General features: G+C 37.7%; 2 protein-coding genes and 1 pseudogene across 2 annotated transcripts; all 3 read right to left on the bottom strand.

Annotated features, from left to right (window-relative positions):
• Positions 1-7,861: 7,861 nt before the first annotated feature.
• Positions 7,862-10,712, bottom strand: LOC145220313 (uncharacterized; annotated as a pseudogene).
• A 132-nt stretch (positions 10,713-10,844) lies between these two features.
• Positions 10,845-12,066, bottom strand: LOC145219436 (52 kDa repressor of the inhibitor of the protein kinase-like). The gene is made up of 2 exons (XM_080086803.1): positions 11,382-12,066; positions 10,845-11,261 (listed from the first exon to the last, which is right to left on the bottom strand). Exons 1-2 carry the CDS (start codon positions 12,064-12,066, stop codon positions 10,930-10,932), a joined length of 1,017 nt encoding a protein of 338 aa, XP_079942929.1. The 3' UTR covers positions 10,845-10,929.
• Positions 12,067-19,773: 7,707 nt separating this feature from the next.
• Positions 19,774-21,158, bottom strand: LOC145220314 (uncharacterized). The gene has a single exon (XM_080087561.1). The coding sequence runs from the start codon at positions 21,030-21,032 to the stop codon at positions 20,043-20,045; it is 990 nt and encodes a 329-aa protein (XP_079943687.1). The 5' UTR covers positions 21,033-21,158; the 3' UTR covers positions 19,774-20,042.
• Between the last annotated feature and the right edge of the window lie 3,219 nt (positions 21,159-24,377).

The raw sequence follows: 24,377 nt of genomic DNA, 5'->3' as shown, positions 1-24,377 counted from the left end.
CCCTTGTAGTTATAGTACAGGGAACCCGAATTGGAAGGAGCCTGTACTTGGATGTGTTTACCATCCATACTACCAAGGCAGTTAGGAAAATGCCATAACCTGCGAAAATCAGAGGCTATTCGCTTGAAATCATCTTCATTCGGTTTTACCAGGTGGTTTGGCTGCCAAACTTGCCAAATGGCTTGGCAAGTTTCAGGTATTATCAAGCATACCGAAGCTCTTGACATACGATAAGCATGTGATAAACTCTCGTACGTCATCCCACCGATTAAATACCTGGAAAAACATAAATATTACTGTTGAAATCAAGTGCAAGAAAACACAACTTATAACTAACCTTAAAGTTACTGCAAGTCGTTCACCGGGTAAAATAGGACTCCGCAAATTCGTTGTTTGTCTCGAAACGAGAGGCCCGACCAACGAAAGCAACTGGTCGAAAGTTGCGGGCGACATTCCAAAGTAAGATTGGAACTCCGCAACCTGTTCAAGTCGCAGTTCCTGAACCAGGCGATAATATTTACCTGAAAGGATTGAACGTCAGTCATGCTATTTTTTCTTAAAGTGCGTTTTGCAACCTACACTTACTTAAAACAGGTCGTCGTTGTCTGGTAGGTTTCACCCAGATGCTTCTTCCTGTTCTGCTCTGACTAGAAAGGCGATGAATGGCGAGTAATCGGACTACTCGAGCCCTTTTTAATGCGGAGCGGTTGTTCATCTTTATATCCAGCAATAACTATACCTTCTAGCACTTAAATTTGAAACGTATATTTATTTTCCGGTCAAAACATGTGTTAATATGACGCCACAATAGCAATTAATTTAAATTACTTTGATACAATTCATACATAAAGGCATTTGTGTCAGATAAATAATTAATAACATTTATATCTTCCGTCAAACAGTTGTGGTATTTGTACAACTTTTAACAAAAAGTTAACCGTTCGCCCAACTTCGTTTCGCTACGCTCAGTGCAAACGGGCCTTTATCCCGAAAATGTCAAGTTCATTTTTTTAACATTTATGTTGATTAACAATATTTTTTCTGATATATACGAAACCGAAGTACGTTTGCGAGATTTTAAGAAAGGGGACCCATAATATACACATGATATCAAAATTGACAATCAGATGTTTTTAGTTTTGGTAAAAGTTTGAATTACCACCATGTCTAACGGCTGAGTTGGTTTCGCTTGGTTAAAGAGCCTGAACGTTGAAACGTAGTGGGCACATTTGGATGACCATGACTAAGCACGCTGCACCTACACCTTATTATGAAGCTATGTGTATTTGGGGCTCACACGAAAGTGAGGTTAAGATGCTAAACTAAAAAAAAGAAAGCTGACGACTAAAACAAAACCGTCCGGATAACTTCAACAAGCTGTGAATAATGGCGGTGACAGCTGCACTTACAAGGGATAACCCTACACTCTGCTGGCATGTTGCGCGTATAACGTACTGTAGTCTCGATCCCTGTACAGTTGTCGCTGGTAAGAAATATTATCTAACAACTATTTAAATTAACTCCTAATCTTACTAAACTTAATAGATTAACTTTCCAGTTTTAGCTTAATTCAAAATAAACATTACAGGAACAAACAACCACAACCTGTTGCGCTAATACAGTTTCAAAACCTTATCGGTCGCAATGAGAGATGCCGTAACTATAATTATCCTCTCTTTACCTTAAATGTATGCAAACAAGTGTAGTCATTTAGGTCAAAGAAAAAATGCCTAATTACCAAGGGTGGCGCTGTCAAAGTTAAAAATACATTCGCTACTAGTTAGTAAACCATCTCTCAAGTCTCAAAGCTACTAGTTCGTAAACCTTAACTCAAAGTTATTAGTTTGTAAACCTTAATTTAAAGTAAGTCGTTTGTTAACCATAAATCAAAGTCACTAGTTAGTTAGTCTTAACTCAAAGTTGTTAGTTTGTAAAACCTTAACTTGAAGTTTCTAGTTTGGAATCCTCAACTCAAAGTTAGTTTGTAAGGATCACTGTGCTGAAAAAGATGTAACATAGGATACAGCTCATGCATGACAGCGCTTATGCTGGAACATACTATACTGAATAACTGCCTTGAAACTTTGTTTTGCTTGTCCAGCATGCAGTCGCCAATGTGACCGATCAATCACTTCCTTAATTTCCATGGATTGAAGGATTAAGTCCACAACGAGTTAGTCACCATGCATGCGCACTAGTTCATTTTAACTACAGTTGTTATGTAATATTGAGGAAAAACGAAAAATCAGTGCGACCTCACTACACAAAATCTCTCTAACAAAACAATGTCGGAATAGCGTAAGTAATAATTTTTAAGGGATACTATGAAAAAAATGTATTACCTAAACAGTTCCTATTTTTACCCTCATTGGTCTCTTGATTTGATATATCAAAAGTGATTAAATACAATTTACATATTGCTGCTTAATTTTATGGTTGTACAATGAACGCAATTCAAAAATCTAAAACATTTTTATACCCGGTTTATTGACGTTATTCTCTGGTTTAGAGCAGGGGTCCGCAAATAGTGGGTCGCGAGACGTTCCAGTCTGGGTCGCGAAATATTTTAAATTTCCCAAATACAAGCATCACATCTACAGTATTAATGAATTTCGGCTTTTTTTCAACCTTTTAATCATTATTGCATTGTTACGTATGACTGCGTAACTGTGACATACAGTCTATGTAACAATGCAAAAAGGTAAGCGCACCTATGCAGGCATGTTTTTTTCTGATTAGCTGTGTTCTCAACACAGAGCCCACAGTTCTCATTTGTTAGAATAAATACGTTCGTTTACCTACTGTTTTATATGAAAATAGCAACTGACAATAGCATAATAGCAGTCTTAATAATGATATTTAGTTGATTAGTATTTTCCACAGACTTGATGCTTGGGTCGCGAGAATTTAGAATAATTTTGCAAAATGCTTGGGTCGCGAGAATTTAGAGAAATTTTTTTAGGGTCGCGCCAAAAAGTTTTTGCGGACTCCTGGTTTAGAGTACAAATGCATTGTAATAAAGTGTCGCATATGGAAGTTTTAGATAATATCAAAGCTGAAATAGGCTTACCAAACTATCTGAAGCGAACCATTTAACTTTCGCGCCACCGTATTGTACACTTGTTGACTTTTAAATCATTTTTTCTGCTGACTGCACTTACATACTTCAATTTGAGAACCACTGGTTTGCACAATTGCACGAAATTAGTTTGTATTTTACCTTACAGATTGCGGTAATCAAAGAAACAAGTTTCGATTTTGCAACAGACAACACACAGTCACACACACAAAAGTTGTTTGTTTATGCACCCAACAACAATGGAAACAATATCAGTAAATTGAAGCTAGAAATATTACAAAAGACAGAAATAAAAATTTGGTGAAAAATGCAACCAACAAATTGAAAAGGTGAGAATTACCCTGAATAAACAAGCGGCAACACACAGTGAAGAAAAACATTCCCAGTCCAAAGTTTGAATTTTTACAAATCCTTTAAAAACACACGTGTTGTAATACTCGGACAAAAATAGACCACTATGTGCGAAATTTGAATTGTATTATGCTGAGGCCAGTCTTTATCTATGCAATTCATTCCAACGACATTCTCTAGAATATGCAATCTGTTCAAGAATGCGTTACTTACTTTATTATTTAGAGTCTATATTTTTTCACTAGTTTGGACGCTACACAAACAATACTCGTGCATTCCTATCTCCACGTTTGTACTAGGGATGGCCCGATAGTACTGTATCGGCGCCGATACCCGATGCTTCGAGCAGTATCGGTACTCGTCCGATACTTTAGCGGTATCGGTACAAGTACCGATACTTTTTTTGAGACTTTATCATGTGTAAAATTGAAAATGAAAGGAGGCAAAAAAACAACTATCATCGGCCGTGATAAAATATTTCTGGGACTACATTTAAAAAACGCGTTCGTTTTGGATTTAATGAAATAATATGACCTAATTCGCTACAGCGACTTAATGCCGACTGAATTGGAAGGTTAACAAAGCAAATTTTCCTGCATTATTTCATTTAGCAAAATGTTTTTTAGGACTGCCATACAGTAGTGTTGCTTGTGGGCGATTATTTTCTGTTGCCGGTAATATTGTGTCTCCTTTAGGAAACCGTTTGTCACCAGAAAATGTAAACAAACTTATTGTCTTCAAGCACAATGTGTGAAATGATAACTGATTACTCATTTCAATTTCTGATTATTGTAAAAAAATGTTTAGTGCCAGTAGTTTAGTGTTGTTTCTTGGTGCTAAGACTAAAATGGTGAAGTGTTTTGTTTAGGTGATTTATTAGACTATGTGCGTTGTTGTTTCGTTTGATTTGTCAGAGCGATCCACTTCACAATGAGGAGAAGTTTTCTGACGTTTATTGTTTGAAGAAGGAAGTGTGGCTTTTTGTATATGCTGTGATGCCCATAACAGAGGTTTCATTTTTTCCAACGTCACTAGTTTGTGCAGAAACCAGGCTTGGTTTGGCATCAATAAACCGTAAAGACATCATACCTTTTTAGGCACCTTTCGATGTTTTCTAAATAGTTGAGTTGAATTAAGTTTATTTCGCTTCAAAAAATCACATATTGCGTCACTATAGCACTGATAAATCACCAATCCGAAAATGGATGCGCACGTTTTTGACATTATGGAGCGCAAAACAGTTTGTGGCACAAGTTGGCGGACTGATCAATTCATTTTTTTTCTGTTCATTATATAGAAGGTTGTGACTTTTAGGACAGAATATTAAGTCTTATTTTGTTTTAGAACCGTAGTATAGGTTTTGGAATTTGCTGAAACTGAATCAAACACTTCCAAGCTCACGGACATTAAAGAAAGAAGCACGGGCGCCGCGAAGTTTTCTTCTCAAAGAATTGCTTGGCTGACGATAGATACAACTGCACTATGCTTTACTATTCACTTGACTATTGCAATATTTGCCTGTGGTTTCTCAAACAACAAGTACAAAAGTGGAGATAGGAATACACGGATTATGTATTTGTTGACAAGTGTGGCGTCTATCTTAGTAAACATATACACTGTGCTCATGGGCGGATCTAGACGGGGGTGTTTGGACACCCCCCTCAGAAAATTGGTAAAATTTCCACGACTCTAATTTTGAAAAAGTTGTGCGTAGATTAAATAGGCCAAACGTTCCGTTTACCGTTGCGTGATTACAGGGAGTCGTTGTCTCAAAGCTATGTGCCTTCATCGTTTTGTATTGGCTTATCTATTAGACTATTGTGACGTAAGGGTTAAAATAAAGAGTTTATTGCGCTGACAATACGAAAGCATTTAGGTTGAGGTCTTGTACTTTCGGGTTTGGGCCTGCTTGCAATTCTGGACAAAGCACACTGCCGCTTAATGCGTCATTATAAACAATGCAACATCACAAGCTTTGTGCGTCCATGATAGTAAAACAGTTTTTTCCAACCCCAAATTTCTGTTTTGCATTGAGCACTGCGTATTTTCAAAATGATACCTTGCAACCGTAGATTTTTTGGTGCGTAAGTGACGTCAAGCTTATGACGTTTTTTAGAAAGGGGAATACCCAAATAATATTGTATAACATCAGTGTTGCACTAGGAAATTTTCCAAATAATTGTTGGACAGCCCCCTTAAATTTTTTCTAGATCCACCCCTGACTGTGCTTGACATATCTGTATCATTGTGGGTTACAAACCACAATCTTCATTTACATGTCAAATCCTAACAAGAATCATGCCCATGGTATTAGGTTTTAGTGCATTCACACTTTACACATTTCTGTGGTTTAAACTACGCTGTTTCTGTAAAAGTTCTCATGTGAATCACATTTACAAAGCTTGGATTAAAGTACTAAGTTAGTCGAGCATTGCCTTTCTGTGTTTGAGCGTATTTACTTCTTGCATTGGATACTCCATTACTCAAAGATTTCAGTTATTGGGATATGGATGTACTTTTGTTGGTGGAATTGTACCGTGGCCGTTGTTAGCAGGAATTGCAATTGATTTTGCAGGCCAGTGCATACTTTTTTTTCTTTTCCTCTATCTATTTAAATGCGCCCAGCAAGGAGTAAACATTATTGCCGGGTTACAAATGATGAAACGAACCGCTTTTATGTCACTTCTTTGTACAATGTTTCGACTCACAAGGTCTCTATTGGCTTGATGATTTTGCATTTCGGATTAAAGTCCTAAGTTGGTCGAGCATTGTCTGCCTGAATTTTGGAACATTTACTGCATGCATTAGCATACTATATTACACAAAGATATCAATGGGTTTGGGTGTACACATTTTGAAGGCAATGTTAAGTGGCCTTTGTCAGAAAAAACATTGATATAGCAGGACAGTGCTTGCTTTTATTTCTTTTCCTCGATCGATTTAAATGCGCTGAGCAAGGAGTAAATATTATTGCCGGGTTACAAATAATGAAACGAACGGCTTTTATGTCACTTCTTTGCATTTCAACCGATATTGTATCAATGTTTGCTAACTTGTATCTTGAGGTACAGCTATTTGCAGCAGCAATTGCTTGTAACCTATTAGCTCTTGTTTTAACATTTGAAACTTGGAACGATATATTGAAGTATCCACTGTCACTTTTGACAAGGCGTGAAACGGTTGATATCGAACACTGAATTGTTTGTTTCATAACACGATTATTGGTTCGAAACTAATTGTTCGCATATTTCATGCACCCTAGTTTTCTGTTGCATAGTCTTTTTCTTGAAACGATCTATTAATTATCGAAGTCTATGAGCATTTTCGGTATCTGCTTCTCACATTGTATATGAAGTCTTGTTAAAAATAAATTAATTGCACAAACATCCGGATATTGTTGATGTTCGGTTCGACTAACGTTTAACGGTTGTATTGTTAAAATTTAGTATGTCTTGATTTAAGGCATCTCTACTGACAACTTGATTCATACGTTTCTATATCAGTACAGGTTGAAGTTGCGTGGTATTAAAATCCGCATCCAAGATGGCTGCTGAAAGTCAAAAATCTTTTTTGTGCTGAAGGTATCGTTTTGAAGGCGCTGTACCGAATCAAGCCCGTTTGTAAGCATTCCCGTATATACTCGAAAAATGTGTCGGAAATACTAACTTCAGACCATTTTGCCAATGGGTGGCGCAAAAAGCAGAGATAGTTATTAAAGCAGCACGACATTGCACTTTTTTGAAATGGACAATCTCCTGTCACCATAACTCACGTCAGCAGCGCTTTTAACTAAATTTTTCTAGGTGGCGCAAAGAGCCCAAGCACCTATTTAAAAGTTATTTTTTTGAAAAAAAACTTCTAAAACCTACCTTTCATTAAATGCTAAATTAATAATTCAGCTTTTTACGCCACCTATCGAAATTTAGCTCAACTTGGGTCTGTCGCGATGTATGTTGTTAGAACCCACCATAAGAACCTGGTTTAGTTTTTGGTTACTTTTTTGTACTTTTTTTTTTTTTGAATCAGGGGCACCGTTGGCTGTCTCCTCTGTGGGGCATGTCAGTATCGTAGTAGGGTGTCAATTGCATTGGCGTGATCCATACTGTGAGATGTACCACTATAGTCACAGGGGTACAAAAACTATGTTTAAAATTCATATTTCAATTTCCACCTCCAAATATTCCAGTTTCCTTTGTTTTTGGACGCAATTGGCCCACAGGAAAGATTTAACTATTCTGATTTGAAATAAAACCTACAAAAAACATAACTTACTAAAATATTCTAGCTTTATTCGGTGATAAGTATTCCTTTTGTTTTCTAGTGTATCGTTGTAAATGCTGATAACAAAAATGGATGAATGTGCAAATCGTTCTGATTCGATCGTGCAAAGAAAGCAAGCTGATTGCCAAATATGGTCATGTAAGTTGTGTGTTGGTGTTTTTTTATTCCGCCTCATACGAAACTGAAATATTACTAACAATTACTCGAGACAGAATCAAGTTTGATAAAGCCGAAAGTACTAAGATTAAATAGGAAAGCTTATGTGGTAATTTTTGGAAGCTTTTTAAATATAGTTTCACAGCGAAACAAGTTTGATTCGACAAACATAACAAGAACAATGTTTGTGCTACCTTCTACATACGGTCGTACAACATCTTAGCCCAACTCAGTCTCTCGCCGGAAAAGGGTGATTAAATTCCCGCCGAAGATTGAATATCGCTGCCTTACAGGTTACATAGGCATTGTGCATAGTCGTTTTTTCAGAACTTTAATGACATAATAATTGACAGTTTCAAAGGTTGATGTCATATAAAATTTTGGCACATTTTCGACCCTTGTTGGTTTTTTCCAAGTGCAGCTTTAAGTGGTCAGGTCGTGTAAAGTAACTTTTACAAACTTTGCATTGAATCTTTTTATTTCCAAAGTGAGCTTCTCGGTGTCTTTTTAATGTTGTCGAAAGGGCAAACCTTTTTTCACAAATGTCACACTGGTGAGCCTTTATTCCTGAGTGTGTCAAAACTGTGTCGTTTCAAACCGTGCATGTGATGAAATCCTTTTCCACAAGAGGGACACTTGAATAGTTTTTCTTCTTTATGGGCCGCCATATGATGTTTTAGACCACCTATCGAAGCAAACTCCTTTTCACAAAACTTACACTTGTGTGGTTTCACGTCACTATGAATGAACATGTGGCTCCTTAGAGATCTTGGGTAACTAAATGCTTTCTGACATATTGTACACTTATGCAGTTTAAGTCCCATGTGTACATTGAGATGTATGTCCAAACTCCTTCTCTCTGTAAAATATTTTTCACACACTCCACACTTATGTCGTTGTTCCTTGGTGTGATGAAGCATGTGTCTTGAAAGGTGGTGAAGAATGTGTGTAACTTTTGTCGCAGAGATTGCATTTGTATGGTCGTTCCCCTGAATGGCATCTCATATGTTGATTCACATGTCCTGGAAATTGAAACTTCTTTTCGCAGATATTGCAACTGTATGCTTTAACGCCAGTGTGCGATACCTTGTGTATTTTCAATTCAGAAACTGATAAAAAAAACTTTTCACAAATTTCACACTTATGTGGTCTTTTTCTGTCCGAGTGTATCAGCATGTGTGCTTTCAAATTTGCTTTAGTGAAAACTTTTTTCTTGCAAACCTCACACTGATAGCGTTTTTCACCATTGTGTGTAACCAAATGTTGTTTTAGATTACACTTTCGGGTATATGATTTTTCACATAAATTGCATTTAAATTTTTTGTTTGCTGATTTTACACAACTTTTCATTGTATGTTTGTTAGTATTCTTTGCTATCAACTGTTCTTGTTCCGTTTGCTGTTTATACAATCTTCACTTGTTTGTATTCTCTGTTTCTTTTTAAACTTATAATCGGTTTTTGTCACTTTATGCCTTCAGAATTAGATCTTGGTTTCCAAATTAACCACAAACTGTAAGGTAAAAAATCTAACATTAACCAAGGCAATAATATTAAAAACAATCCTCTTTTACGCTTTAACAAGCTGTCAATATAGGAAGCCACATCTATACTACCAGGTCATAATCAATGTACAACACACAAGAAATCGAAATATGCCCAGTCATATTATACTTACCGTGCGTAAAACTGCCTCACTTAAGAGTGGTTGCTGCATAACCATTTGCAATGCAGCTGTTGCGCGTTTCAGTCATTATCCACTAATTGTGCCATTTACTATTTTAAGCTACATATAGCGCTTATGTATTTACTAACCGACAACAAACTTAATATACTTGTAATTCTGAAAAATGCTTACTAGATTCAAAAGACTTGTTTGTGATTAAGCTGGTCTAAACCGCATGAAAGCGAGCAAGCTGAAACAATTAGGTTGACTGACTTCATATTTGGTTTGTGCCCAGCACGCAGTCGCCAAAGCAAATTAATTGACCATGCAATTGCTTCCTTCCCGTACATGCCTTGCTCACAACTACGAAACGAGAAGTTCGTTTTGTTCAAGCATAGTGGTTTGCAACTCATTTCATTAAAGCTCACTATTTAAATAAAACACTGATAGAGAATTTGAAGTCAGGCCCGAATCAAGCCTGTTTGTCAAAAACAAATTTAGCTCGAACACAGTACGAACCCGAACTCGACCCGAAAAACGTAAATCTTATAAAAATATTCGTATGGCGTAAAGAATTCGTTCGGCTTAACGTTTATACGTCAATGGAAAGAAGAAGAATTGTTTGTGTAGGCCGTATTTTAAGCCAATTGTTGAACAACTGGAAACAAGCAATGTAGCAGTTTAAATTGGTAATATAAATACATAAATCATTTGGCGTGCCACAAAACAACCGGACAACCTTGGCATGCGTGCCGGCGGTTGCCAACCCCTGCTGCAAAGCAATTAGGTATACGAGCTACAGTATAAATGATATCATGGAAAAGTGTTTTACATTACACTTTCATTGAACGTGCACGCGTTACAGGGTCGTTCGTTTGCTTTACAATAGTCACATTGAAAATAAACTATTTCTAACGGCTCTTTTTTATCATCTTCTCTATAAAAGAACGGCTGGATAACCATAAATGCACTAAATACAATTAACACAACAGCAATAAATATATATTTATATACCAATGTTGAGAAAATACTGACATGTTACAAGAAGTTGTATTGGAGCCGAGAAAGTCGAGTTCGGATTTACGTGGCAAACGGGTTAAATTTTAACATAACGGACTTGACTGTCACCGATTTAAACCAAGGAGTCGAACCGGAACTAAACTCGAACCGGCGAACCGGTTTGATCGGATAAATTCTTTAAACCTAAACCGAACCCGAACCAGTGGCGTAGGCAGCGGAAAATTTTGGGGGGGGCCAATATTTTGTGACTTTTTACAAGTAAAATAACATTCAACGAGAACGAAAAACGACATAGTTGTGCCCACAAACAGCAATTTTTCTGAGGCAAATTACACAAAAAAATTATCTTCATTGCTTTAGCTGCACACAACGGTATGATTAAAAGTTCATCCTTCGCCTACTACCAGCCATATTTGACACAATCTGATTGATCTTTTCCTCGCTGATTTTTTCATGATGACAATGCAGCACACATATATCTGAAAGGCGATCGGAAGTCATCGTTGAGCGCAACCATGTCTTGACCCGCTTCATACACGAAAAAGAACGTTCAGCTTCAACAGTTGTTGCCGGCAACGCCATTATGATCTGGACTATGTTGCGAACGCTTGGATAGTCGTTTGCGCTCAAAAGAAGTTCATGAAAACATTCGGGTTTGAGTTGAGAGCTTAGAGAAGATCTCCACAGAATAACTTCGCTCTCAAGGTTATCTAAACAATATAAACGCTCAATCTCATCTAACTTGGTTGGTTTGTTGGGTGGAATGATCGATAGCAAATTAAAAAATGAGGAATTGTCACTAAATCGTTCGTGAAGCGAACTACTCAGACCTTCGATGTAAGGAATATACACTGCACGATAAAAATACTGCGGTCCAGATTCTGCGTTGACGTTGTCGCGATAAACTTGTTTCTCGGCTATTCTGGGTGTAGTCAGCTGTTGTACATTTAATACTTCACAAGCTTCTTTGTAAATATCCAACGCAGTGTCCGAGTTTATGCGTTTTTGAGATAGAACGTTTTGAAGAGAAGTGATTAAGTTTTTCACATCTGGCACACATACTCCGACAGCCTGAAGCTTCCGCGCCAACGGTTCAATGAGTGCCGAAAATCGCCCAATCAAACACACGGCGTAAGTAACTCCAGACTTTTCCAGAGCACATTTTAACGAAAATGCTTTTGCTCTTGTATCACCGCTGAAATCACACTCCAAGGCGCCAAGTGATTCGAGTATACGTTTAAAATTACATTTGAAGATTCGAATGCTTTTGTATTTTTCGGACCATCTGGTAGGGCAGAACAACGGGATGTTAAGTCCTAAACATGTGCGTCTTTTAGGACTTTCTCTAAAAAAACGGATGGTCTCTCTAATAATGTCGCAGGTGTTTCTGATGGTTGGAACTTTACTTTGATCATTTATAGCCAAGTTTAAACAGTGCGCAGCACAGTGAACAAATAATGCACGAGGGTACTTGTCGCGAATCCGCTTCTGCACACCACTCACGTGACCTGCCATTGTTGACGCTCCATCATAGCCTTGTCCGACAAGTTTCTGTAAATCCAATCCTGTGCTGGTAAGGTGAGACAAAAATACTTGTAGAAATCGATTCTGCTGAAACCGAGTTCATTTCAACAAAACCGATGAAACTCTCATACACTTCTGTAGCTTTCGTGTATCTCAAAACAATGCTTAGCTGTTCCTTTCCTGATATATCACAAGACTCATCGGCTATTACAGAAAAAAACGATTGGTTGGCATCAGTGACTATGTCTTGAACAATTAGACCTTTTGCTAAACCCAGAATTTCATTTTGTATCGTCGGGCTAGTGTATTTAGCATTACCAGCCATGTGAGTAAAATGGCTTTTTAAAGTTTCGTCCCCGGCGTCGATGCGAAATTTAAGAAGGTTCATAAAGTTTCCGTTGTCTACCGAATGGCCTCGCAAAGATATGTTGTTTGAAGCACAGAACATCACCGTTTTAACGATGGAAGCCATTATGTTTCGATTTTCCTTTATTTGTCTGGAATATTCTGAATCCAGGCTCGCAGATACATTTTGGTTAGTTTCCATGCTTCTTAGAAAACTTTTTGCTTCTAAAGTTGCTTGTCGATGGTAACCAGCATCACGATGAGCAACAGCCTTTTCGATGAATTTTTTGAAGTGAGTGCAAGGTTTGTTAAAAGCAGCGTTAGTGAGATTGCCATGTTTTAAACGTACTTGCATCAGAACACAAATCTTGCACAAACCGCCCCCATCAGAGCATTGAGTGTACATCAGCCAATCCGAAAACCTATCATCATCGAGCCAAACTTTGAGAAACTTGCGGCGACCTTGCCTAATAGTATCAAGAAGCGGGACGTTTTTTATACCATCAGATGTTAGAAGTCTATACCTCTCATCATCGGCTAACCGCGAATGGTGTTTCATAATAAATCCAAGATCGTCTGTTGTTCTTATTTCCTGAGTAACTCTAACACTGCTAACACTGGGCGTAACAGGTGTTTCCTCTAAGGACTGCTGATCTTTATTTTTTAAAGAAAAAAATGCATCCAATCTTGCTTGTTTTGGTTTAGACATCGCAATAAACTATAATATTTGGTATTTACTATTTATACTTCTTGCTATTTCTCGTATGTTTTGCTATATTACTTCAACAAGACTATCACCAAAGCCAACTAAATACAAGTCACTCTTACACTCATTAATGCCAAAGCCAATGTGTAAATGACCATTGTTGTTCGATAATAATCATTGTTTGGCAATTTAGTTAACATTCTCTCAGTTATTCAGTCATAAACAAACAATTAAAAAATGGATATAGCACATTTATTTTTGATGAGTACAATTTCAAAAAATTTGGGGGGGGGCATGGCCCCTTTGGCCCCCCCCCTGGCTACGCCACTGACCCGAACCAATCTCAACCGGAAACGAACCGAAAAAAAACCCGAGCCTGAAAATTGTTTCTTATAAAAACCTAAATCGACCATGAGCCAATATTACAAGCGATTCAACTCCCTTATTTAAACCTTGACAAATCTAACTTTCGGGTCTAATTCGTAACAAAGGCACCTTGGCATATGTGCATTGGCGCCCACTTACGGGGAGGCGGGGAGGCGCCGCCTCCCCGGGTATTTGCATCCCCAACCACGTCACAAGCAAGATTTGCAAATTAAATAAACAATAAGTATTTTTTTGTTTGTCCGGCAAGTATATACAAGTCATCCGACGTTTCGACGTCCCTTACCGGGCGTCTTAATATTCAATAAACAACGTTTATTTTTTCTTTTACTTCCCTTCTCTACAATATATATTATTTACCCGAATGCATAGTGTCACGTCATGGACGCAAGGTAAGTCAATGATCAGACGTTTATGTTCCAAAGTTTATTCTTTAAAATCAAGCCTTATAACAGAATCATGAGTAAGCAGCCGACAATAAAAAGCTTTTTCCGTCAAACTACCGAGGTAAATGTTACAGTGGCTCCCGTATGCAGTGACAAAGTGGTTGTAGATAAAGCCGCGCAAGAAATCGTAGTTGAGACAGAGCCAGCAACTTCACAACATGGTCGCAAAATCCAACAGTCGTGGATTGAAGAGTTCCATTGGATTGATTATGATTCAGTCAATGACAGTTTGACGTGCAAGGTCTGTAAATGGGCCTATGAAAACAACCGAGTTGGACCAGCTTCACGAAAATTTTTGGAAGGCCAAGGTATTGTTTGGGTTAAGTGATTTAACAATTGGAAAAAAGGAAAGCCTGGTCTGCTAAAACATCACGAAAGCAAGCACCACAAGGACCTTGCCTCGGTTCAAGCCGGCGATGCAGGTGATGAGACACTGATGGATCGAATTTCAGATCGAAGGAAAAAAAGTATTGCCAGCAATAGAAAAGCTCTGCATGCTATTTTTGAAACCGTGATTTTTTAACACGGCAAGGCCTAGCATTACGTGGTCATACAGATGTCAATTCCAACATGATGCAACTAATTAGATTTTTAGAAAAAAAACACACAGAGTTGAAGTATTGGTTGCAAGGCGATAAAAAATACAGATGGCTGAGTCATCGCATACAAAATGAAATAATACAAATTTGTGCATTTGCTGTTACCAAAAAAAATTGTTTCTGAAGTGAAGGATGCTAAGTTTTTTAGTATTATAAGCGACGAGACGACGGACATTTCATGCAAGGTACAAGTTTCTGTGTGCTTACGCTTCGTGACTGAGCAACTTGAAACAAAAGAAAGTTTGCTCGGGCTGTATTCAACAGCATCAACTAGCGCTGAAAGTCTAGTTGCAGTAATTATTGGTGCTCTGAATGAACATCATATTGACATAAATAATTGCCGTGGACAGTCATATGATGGTGCAAAAATCTGGGAGTCGGCGTTTTTTGTACTATGTTAGGTTAAAAAGTTTTGCCTCTGCCTCCCCGCATATTTTTTCAAGTGGGCGCCTATGCATATGTGTCTCTGAAGTAACCCTTGTGCACAGGTGTTGCAGAGTTTCAGTTGATTGTCAGACCGATACACTTTACAATAAGTAAGAGTATCCGACGTTTGTGTGTTGAAGGAAGCATGGTTTTGTATATGCTGTGCTCATAACTGCGGTTGGCATTGTATAACGTTAGTTAGTGTATTCAGAAACCAAGGCCTGGTTTGGCAGTATTGAACTATGAGACTTAATGACTTTTAGGGCACCTTTTTATGTTTACTAAAAACAAAAGTAATTGGTCTTATTTCTGTTTACGTAGGCCTGATTATTCAATGTACAGACTTTTCGGACAGAACATTAAATCTCATATTGATTTAGTACGTTTTCAAATCTGCTGAAACTTGAAGATGGAACCAAACACTTCCAATCTCACAGACATCGAAGAAAGAACAAACAGCAGAACCAAATTTTCCAATCAAAAAATTGCTTGACTGATCATAGATACAACCGCACTATGCTTTACCATTTACTTGACTATTGCAATATTTGCCTATGGTTTCTCAAACAACAAGTACAAAAGTGGAAATAGGAATGCATGGATTATGTATACGTTGACAAGTTTATTGTCTATCTTAATGAACATTCACATTGTGCTTGACTTAGCTTTTATCTTTGTGAGGTACAATCCGGGATCAACGCGTGCATGTCAAATCTTAATGAAAATCACGCCCATGGTTCTAGGTTTTGGTTTATGCTCGGTTTACACATTTCTGTGGTTTAAACAACGTTGCTTCTATAAAAGTTCACTTTTAAATCATCTTTACAAAGGTTGGATTAAAGTACTAAGTTGGCCAAGCATTGTCTGCCTGAATTTGGAAACAGTTACTGCATCCATTGTATGCTCGATTACACAAAGGTATCAGTCATTTGGTTATGGGTGCAAATATGTTGATGGAAATGTTAAGTGGCCTTTGTTAGTGGGTAGTTCAATTGATATGGCTGGACAGTGCATACTTTTATTTCTTTTCCTCTATTGATTTAAATGCGCCCAGCAAGGAGTAAATGGCGTTGCCGGGTTACAAATGATGAAACGAAGCGCTTTCTTGTCACTTATTTGCATTTCAACCGATATTGTAGGAATGTTTGCTAACTTGTATCTGGAGGTACAGCTATTTGTAGCAGCAGGTACTTGCAACCTATTAGCTCTTGTTGTAACATTTGAAACTTGTAAAAAAATATTGAAGTGTCCCATGTCACTTTTGACACGTAGTGAAACAGTTGATATCGAACACTGATCTGTTTATTGAATTGCACAAACATCCGGGTATTGTTGATTATGGGTTGATATACAGGCAAATCCGGTCAATTGTATCATCGATTTGCCAAAGGGCATTTGTTGCGATTAATCGGTTGCTATGCAAACAGTACATGGCGTTAACATAAGTGCTCATTTACACTTTTCCAGCTAAAACAGAGTTGCACTGAACTATGGCAACGGAGCAGTATTTTCTCTCTTTTGTTGCCGAGAATTGAAAAAGTACTTTTAAGTCTTATGTAAAAGCATCGAGCCAATAAATGATAAGCTGCAGTCAGTGCACACTATTTCGTCTCATCAGTGCAGCTGGTCTCCCGTCACGCTTTGTTAAGGCTATCCGATTCCATATATTCATGCAAGTCCTTGTTTTCACACATAAGTTTCATAAAATCGAGTGCCAGGAATCGTCTCAGCTCAGGTATGACTGCTGCGTGTATTAAGCCAAAACTACCTAGGATTGCAAGACCTGCAAAGAAGATGAAGCAACGAGTTTCTTATTGACGTTGACATTTAATACAATTTGTGATCCACTTTGTTTTCTTTCCAAAAGGGTTGCCATCCTTGGTATATGAAGTCTTGCTAGAAATAAATTAATTGCACAAACATCCGGATATTTTTGGTAACCGGGTCGACCAACGTTTCAGAGTTGTGTTGATGAATTGAAGTATGACTATTGTTTACGAATCAGCCTTATACAGATTGCGAACCACGGACATTTTTCTATGGGTTTGTACTACCGAAACCCTCTTTCAATAGGGGCAGGAGTTATAACTATGCAGGACTAGGTAAGCCTAGCTCTTGGTCTACCCAGGTAAGCCTAGCTCTTGGTCTACCCGTCCAAACAGGATTTAGGTGGTACGCAGCAATACAAAAAATAACTGGTAGTATGAATCACTGTACGCCAGGCCCATTAAAGGCATCATACCGAATCAGCCGGTCACCAAGCATTCGCCACCATATGACAAGGCGTAGGCTAGAAAAATCTAGCCTGCGGTGAGATTCGAACCCATGGCAGGAGTCTTTCCGGGACTCGCGCTCTACCAACTGAGCTACGCAGGCTCAGTGGAGAATCCGCCGAAAGTCGAATCACCAGCACCGTTGCCTGCCTCGTGTGCTGCACACGTCAGCTTCGTAGTAGGGGATCGCCAGATCTTTCTGAATTTTGGAATATTTACTGCATCCATTGCATACTCTATTACACAAAGATAGCAGTCTTATGGGTTCGGGTGCACACGTTTTGAAGGTAATGTTAAGTGGCCTTTGTTAGCGGGAAGTGCTACTGATATAACAGGACAGTGCTTGCTTTTATTTCTTTTCGTCTATCCATTTAAATGCGCTCAGCAATATTATTGCCGGGTTACAGATGATAAAAAGGACCGCTTCTATGTCACTTCATTGCATTTCAACATCCGGTTATTGTTGTTGATGTTCGGGTCGACTAACATTCAACTGTTGTACTGTCAAATTATAGCAGGCCTAGATTTAAGGGGATTTTGGAATAAACTTTTCTGAAAACTTACGTTTCTCAATCAGTACAGGTTGAAGTTTCTCTGTATCAAAATCCGTTGCCAGCATCCGACTTCGTTTAGATTGGAATCAAAGATGACCGCTGATAATCAAACATCATTTTCGCTGAAAGTATCGTTTTGAAGGCGCCGTACGGAATTAAGCCTGTTTGTAAGCATTCCCGTATAGACGCGAAAAGTATGTCAGACCTTCTAACATCAGACCATATCTAATAAATTATTTCGTTCAACTGGCGTAATGCTAAATAAAATAATAGTTGTTGTTTTCAAGAACTTGTATTTTAGCTGACGTTTCGCCCACCAGAACGGTAGGGCTTCTTCAGAGCAATGAATAAATAATACAGCGGGCACAGAGGATAAAATGTACGATGGCAAAAGCCTGATCTCAGTTTTCCGCGACATTTTGCGTCCGACTTCCCCATCAAGGATCGGACATTAGTTACGCCTTGTCATTTTGTTGCACCCGCAACTCTTCACGGAAAGCCTTTGTCCTAATGTAATTATTCTCATCGTATCCCGCTGTTTTTGCACATTTTATCCTCTGTGCCCGCTGTATTATTCATTCATTGCTCTGAAAAAGCCCTACCGTTCTGGTGGGCGAAACGTCAGCTAAAATGCAAGTTCTTGAAAACAACAACTAGTATTTTATGTAGCATTACACCAGTTGAACGAAATAATTTATTAAATATGCAACCTAGTGAACGAAACGCCTGTTCAGTATCAGGTTAACTACGCTAAAAGTCGAACCACAAGAACCGTTGCCTGCCTCTTAGGCGGCACATTTCACTTTCATAGAAAGCTGTTAAAAGGCTTGGCGAACAGGGATTTTTAAATGAGTGTACCATGATCGCTGGTCTGCATGAACGCTTGCGAGCTGATCCCAGTTATGGATCTATGTTCATATTAACAGGGAGTCATATTCTGTTTTGGGCTGAATCCCACCACAGGGTGAATGTTTCTAGCCCATATTTGACCAATAATAGAATGTTTGGAAGACTGGTTTGATTGGGTATATCGCCTTTTATATACCTGATGTACTGTGACGTGATTGCTGTTCGTTTGAAAGCTTCTATGTTAATCCCAGTAATAGTCCATCTTAGTTTTGCTAAAACTATAGATGCATGAAATTTCCTAACGTAAACGAATTCGTGTTTTTTGTGTCCTTTTTTTGGCCAATTGCATTTAGCAATTAAAGTGTCAGTTCAAAAACAGCAGAGCTACCGCGAACACAGCGACACATAACCGAAAAATTTGATCAATCCGATAGAAGAGCAAAATAATCTCGAATGCCCTTTGCAACACGTACGAGCATTTAACAACTCTGATTAAATATGTTAAGAAACCAGCTTTATTTTTCATAAATATTCCATTTGTTTTCAAGTGTATCGTTGGAAATGCTGCAAGTAAAAATGGGCTCTGCAAATCGCTCAAATTCGACCGTGCAAGCCTACCAACTGCCAAACATGGTCACGTAACTTTGTTTTAATAACTAATACACGAGACAGAATCAAGTTCGTCCAAGCAGAACGTTAATCTCACAAACTAATATTTGACGCAAAAACCAGTTAAAAAATCACGAACTTTCTAAATTTTAGCAAAGGCTTATGTGGTAAGTTATGTAAACTTTTTAATGCAGTTTTAGAGCAAACAAATGGTCTTTATTCGAAAAGGATTACAACAACCTGGGGCCTTCTTCGTATGGTTCCACAACATCCTAGCCTCACTAAATCTCTCGCGGGAAAAGGGTAATTAAATTCCCGCCGAAAGGTAAATATCGCTGCTTTACAGGTTGCGTGGGCACTGTATAAACTACATTCGGTGGTTTGAAACAAACCATTTAGTCCGAATTAGAAATTAACGACATGTTATGTATGTCAAATCTCCAACGATAATTCAGACTAGTCTTTTTAGCTAAGTCTGATTTTCAGTATCTATTTTTTTTAAATGTGTTTTTCTTTTCGCGACAATATTATCTAATGAAGTGAACGAGATTTTATGGAAGTAAGAACGAAGAATTGACGGATTTGAAAACAAAATACATTAGGAAACACTATACAAAAAATGTAAAAATGTGACGCAAACATATTTCAACGATATTTAGAAGAAATTCTGCAAATACATGCTTTAATGACAGTGATTTTTATGGATTGGTTTACATATATCTGTAGAAATTTCGAATTACTAGTGGATATATTTAATGACATAATGTTTGACAGTATTAAAGGTTGATGTCATACAAAATTTCGGCACATCGACCATTGTTAGTTTTTTCCAAGTGCCCTTTTAAGTTGTCAAGTCGTGTAAAGTATCTTTTACAAACTTTACATTGAAAGTTTTTTTTGCCAAAGTGAACTTCTCGGTGTCTTTTCAATGTCGCCAAAAGGGCAAACTTTTTCTCACAAATGTCACACTGGTGAGCCTTTATTCCTGAGTGTGTCAAGCTGTGTCGCTTTAAACTTTGAAAATGATGGAATTCTTTTCCACAAGAAGGACATTTAAACAGTTTTTCTTCTTTATGACTTAACATGTGTTTATTGAGACCATTTCTCCACGCAAACTCTTTTTCACAAAACTTACACTTGTGAGGTTTTACTTCACTATGAGTAAGTATGTGGTTTCTTAGAGTTCTTGGGTAACTAAATGCCTTCTGACATATAGTGCACTTATGCAGTTTAAGACCCATGTGCACATTAAGATGTATGTCCAAATTCTTTCTCTCTGCAAAAGATTTTTCACACACTCCACACTTGTGTCGTTGTTGCTTGGTGTGATGAAGCATGTGTCTTGAAAGGTGTGAAGAATGGGTGTAACTTTTGTCGCAGAGCTGACACTTGTATGGTCGTTCCTCTAAATGGCATCTCATATGTTGCTTTACATGTCCTGAAGTTTGAAACTTCTTTTCGCAAATGTCGCAACTGTATGGTTTAACGCCAGTGTGAGATACCTCGTGTCTTTTCAATTCAGAAGCTGAGAGAAAACCTTTTTCACAAATTTCACACTTATACGGTCTTTTTCTTTCGGAGTGTGTCAGCATGTGTGCTTTCAAAAGTGCTTTAGTGAAAACTTTTTTCTGACATACCTCACATTGATAGCGTTTTTCTCCACTGTGTGTAGCAACATGTTGTTTCAGAGTGTACTTCCGAGTAAATGATTTTTTACACAAATTGCATTTAAATTCTTTGGTTGCAGTTTTCACACAAGTGTCCATTTTATCTTTGTCAATACCAAAATATTACTTTTTCTCGTTTCAATAGTTGTTTAAACAACTTCACTTGTTTGTGTTGCTTCTCTTTTTTACAATATATAGGTTTTGACCACTTCAAGTCCTTAAAATAAGGGCTTGTTTTTTAAGTTAACCACAAACTGTAAGGTAAAACACAAACAAAACTACGCCTATTAAATTCAAAACAAATCCTGTTGTAGTCCCTTTAACAAACTGAACATTACAACTGTAAAGCAAATACACGTAATCTTACCAAATTTATCTCCTTTATTTGCAAACAAACCTTGACAAACAAGAAATCAAATAATGCCCAATGTTGTTATACTCACGGTGCGCAAAGATCACTCCCTTATAAGCTGCCACAACCTAAATCTTTACAATACAGTGCAGACATAGCTGCAGCGCGCTAAGCCGTATCTACCTATTGTGCCATTTACATTTCAACGTTGTGCAGCTATTGTCGGCTTAGTGATTGTTTAATGTCATTGTGTCGCTATATGCTCTTTCAGAAAGCTAAATAGATTCAACACAACTCAGCACAATACGTTAGTTGCTTTGAAATAACTGCTTCAAAATGTCTGGCTTTAATGAAGCTTGGCCGCACCCAACGATAAACGAGCAAACTGGAAGGATTAGGTCAAATGACTTTACATTTGGTTTGTGCCCAGTACGCACTCGCTAATGAAAATCGATTGGCCGTGCGATTGTTTCCTTCCCTTGCATGCCTTGCACACAGGCGCCAATACGAGAAATTCGTTTTGTTCAAGCACAGTTGTTTGTAACTCATTTCATTGAAAAATTGCTGACAGAGAATTTGACGTCAGGCCCGAATCAAGCCCGTCTGTCAAAAACAAATAAGGCTCAAAGACGGTACGAACCCAAAGTGGACCCGAAAAAACCCATAAAACTCATAAAAAATATTTGTTTCTTGTCCAGAATTCGTTCGACCTAACGTTTTAACCTGTGCAAGCCCGAAGTTAAAACAGCGTATGAGCTTTATATTCCACTTTATATTAACATAGAAGCAGGCGAAGAGCGTCCTCGATGCTCATTAACAAACGGGCTTGATAAATTGTAAAACGGGAAGTGAAACTATGTCTCAGTTTCGTCAGTGTCGTTTGATTTAGTCTTTACTCAAAACAAGTTTGTGGCGAACAGAATAAAACATAGTATAAGTTACAACAAAATCAACGCTTATAATATATAAAAACTCTATTGAAACTATAGGTCATGGCAGCCCAACATTTAGCTAAGTTCCGATAGGTAACACAAACAACCCTATTAAAAATGATATTTCTTTAAACGCATGACAAACCTACACTAAACAAGCTTCATGAATACAAAATTGGCAACACTTAACTTTATGCAGTTTTGTGTTTGTATTTGATCGTTTTTGGAATTTATTGGAAAACGGCAGTAACGTTTTTTGGTAAACTATCCAACTACAATCTTAAAACGAAAACAGTTTGAAAGACTTGTGTGTGAGCTGTATGAAGCATATCACTGCAGTGCTCGTATTTGGAAAACTGACTTTTTTTCCAGCGAAGTAATCATTTCGTCTATTTCTTCTAGTTGAGCAGCATCGCCGTCCTGCAAGGTCTCCTGCGGGAAAAGGGGCATCAAATTCCAGCCAATTTCATTTTTTGTTTAGATGTATTTCTTAGGCAAAATTGATGTACTTTTATAGCATTGATTCTTGCTTGTTTTTTTTTGTTGGTCTTCGCGGAATGCCGCGATCGATTTATCTGTCTGAAAAACAAACAAAGGTAAATGGATATACATCAAGATTATCGCCAATCTTCTTGAATGCGATTAGTATTTTAGTATTTTATTAGTACTTTAAGCGTTGTTTAAACCACAGAAATGTGTAAACTGTGAATGCACTAAAACCTAGCACCATAGCCATAACTCTTATTAGGGTTTGACATGTAAGGGAAGTTTCTGGTTTGTAACCCACAATGATAAAAGATATGTCAAGCACAGTGTATATGTTTACTAAGATAGACGCTACACTTGTCAACATATACATAACCCGTGCATTCCTATCTCCAACTTTGTACTTGTTGTGTGAACAATAGGCAAATATTGCAATAGTCAAGTAAATGGTAAAACACAGTGCAGTTGTGTCTATCATCAGCCAAGCAATTCTTTCTGGAGGAAATTTGGTTGCGCCCGTGGTTCTTTCTTTAATATCTATGAGATAGGAACTGTTTGATTCCATCTTCAAGTTTCAACAAATTCCTAAACGTACACTAATGTTCTAAAACAAAATAAGACTTAATATTCTGTCCAAAAAATCAATAGCTTCTATAATCAGGCCTATGTGAACATAAAAAAGGAATTAATTTGTCCGCCAACTTCAGTCATAAACTGTTTTGCGCTGTATCATATTAAAAATGTGCGCATCCATTTACGGCTTGGTGATTCGTTACTACTTTTGTGGCAAAATATGTGACGAGAAATATACTTAACTCTATTTTGTAAACATGCAAAGGTGCTTAAACCTTTACGAAATAATTGCTGCCAAACCAAGCCTGGTTTCTGCACAAACTAACTAACGTTGGAATAAATGAAACCTCTATGAGCATCACAGCATTTACACAGCCATACTTCCTTCTTTAAATAACAAACGGGGAATACTCTTCCTCATTGTGAAGTTGATCGTTCAATCAATCAACTGAAACACAGGAGTGAAACTCGGTGACACTTGCGCACAAGAGCTAACTCAGAAACACATACGTCAGTGTGCCGTTGTTTCGACCTGAACCCGAAATTTAGATTTGTCAATGTTTAATTTAGTGATTGGAACCGCTTGTTATATGGCTTTGAAAACTATTAACTTTCCTCTCAAAAAATTGTTTGGCTGACGATAGACACAACTGCACTGTACCATGTTTGGTATGACAGAATAAAACTACCGTACCACCTGAAAAATTCGGCGTACCGCTGGTGGTACGAGTACTACCGATTGAAAGCCACTGGTTTAGATGCATTGTCGAATAAACTGAATTAAAATAAACTTACTCATACGTTTCTGCATGAATACAGGTTTAAAATGAGTTGAATTAAAGTCCAAAGCTTCCACCTGCGTTTGAATTTGAATCCAAGATTTTTGGTGAATGTCAAAAATTCTTTGTTTTTGAAACTAACGTTTTTAATGCACCATGCCGAATTAAGTCTGCCCCGTAAACATTCCCAAATAGACTTGAAAATATGTAGATCTACCAACATCAGACCATTTATGAAATAAGCTATTGCTGCCAGACATAATGTGTAACCAAGTGTTGCTCATCCATCAGTTTTATTGTAAACAATCGACATTTCAACGTC

The sequence above is a fragment of the Phallusia mammillata genome, chromosome 3 (assembly GCF_965637545.1).
Source record: "Phallusia mammillata chromosome 3, kaPhaMamm4.hap1.1, whole genome shotgun sequence".
Taxonomy (NCBI): Eukaryota; Metazoa; Chordata; class Ascidiacea; order Phlebobranchia; family Ascidiidae; genus Phallusia; species Phallusia mammillata.
Note: the sequence above shows the minus strand (reverse complement) of the source record. Positions and strands in the feature narration are given on the sequence as shown.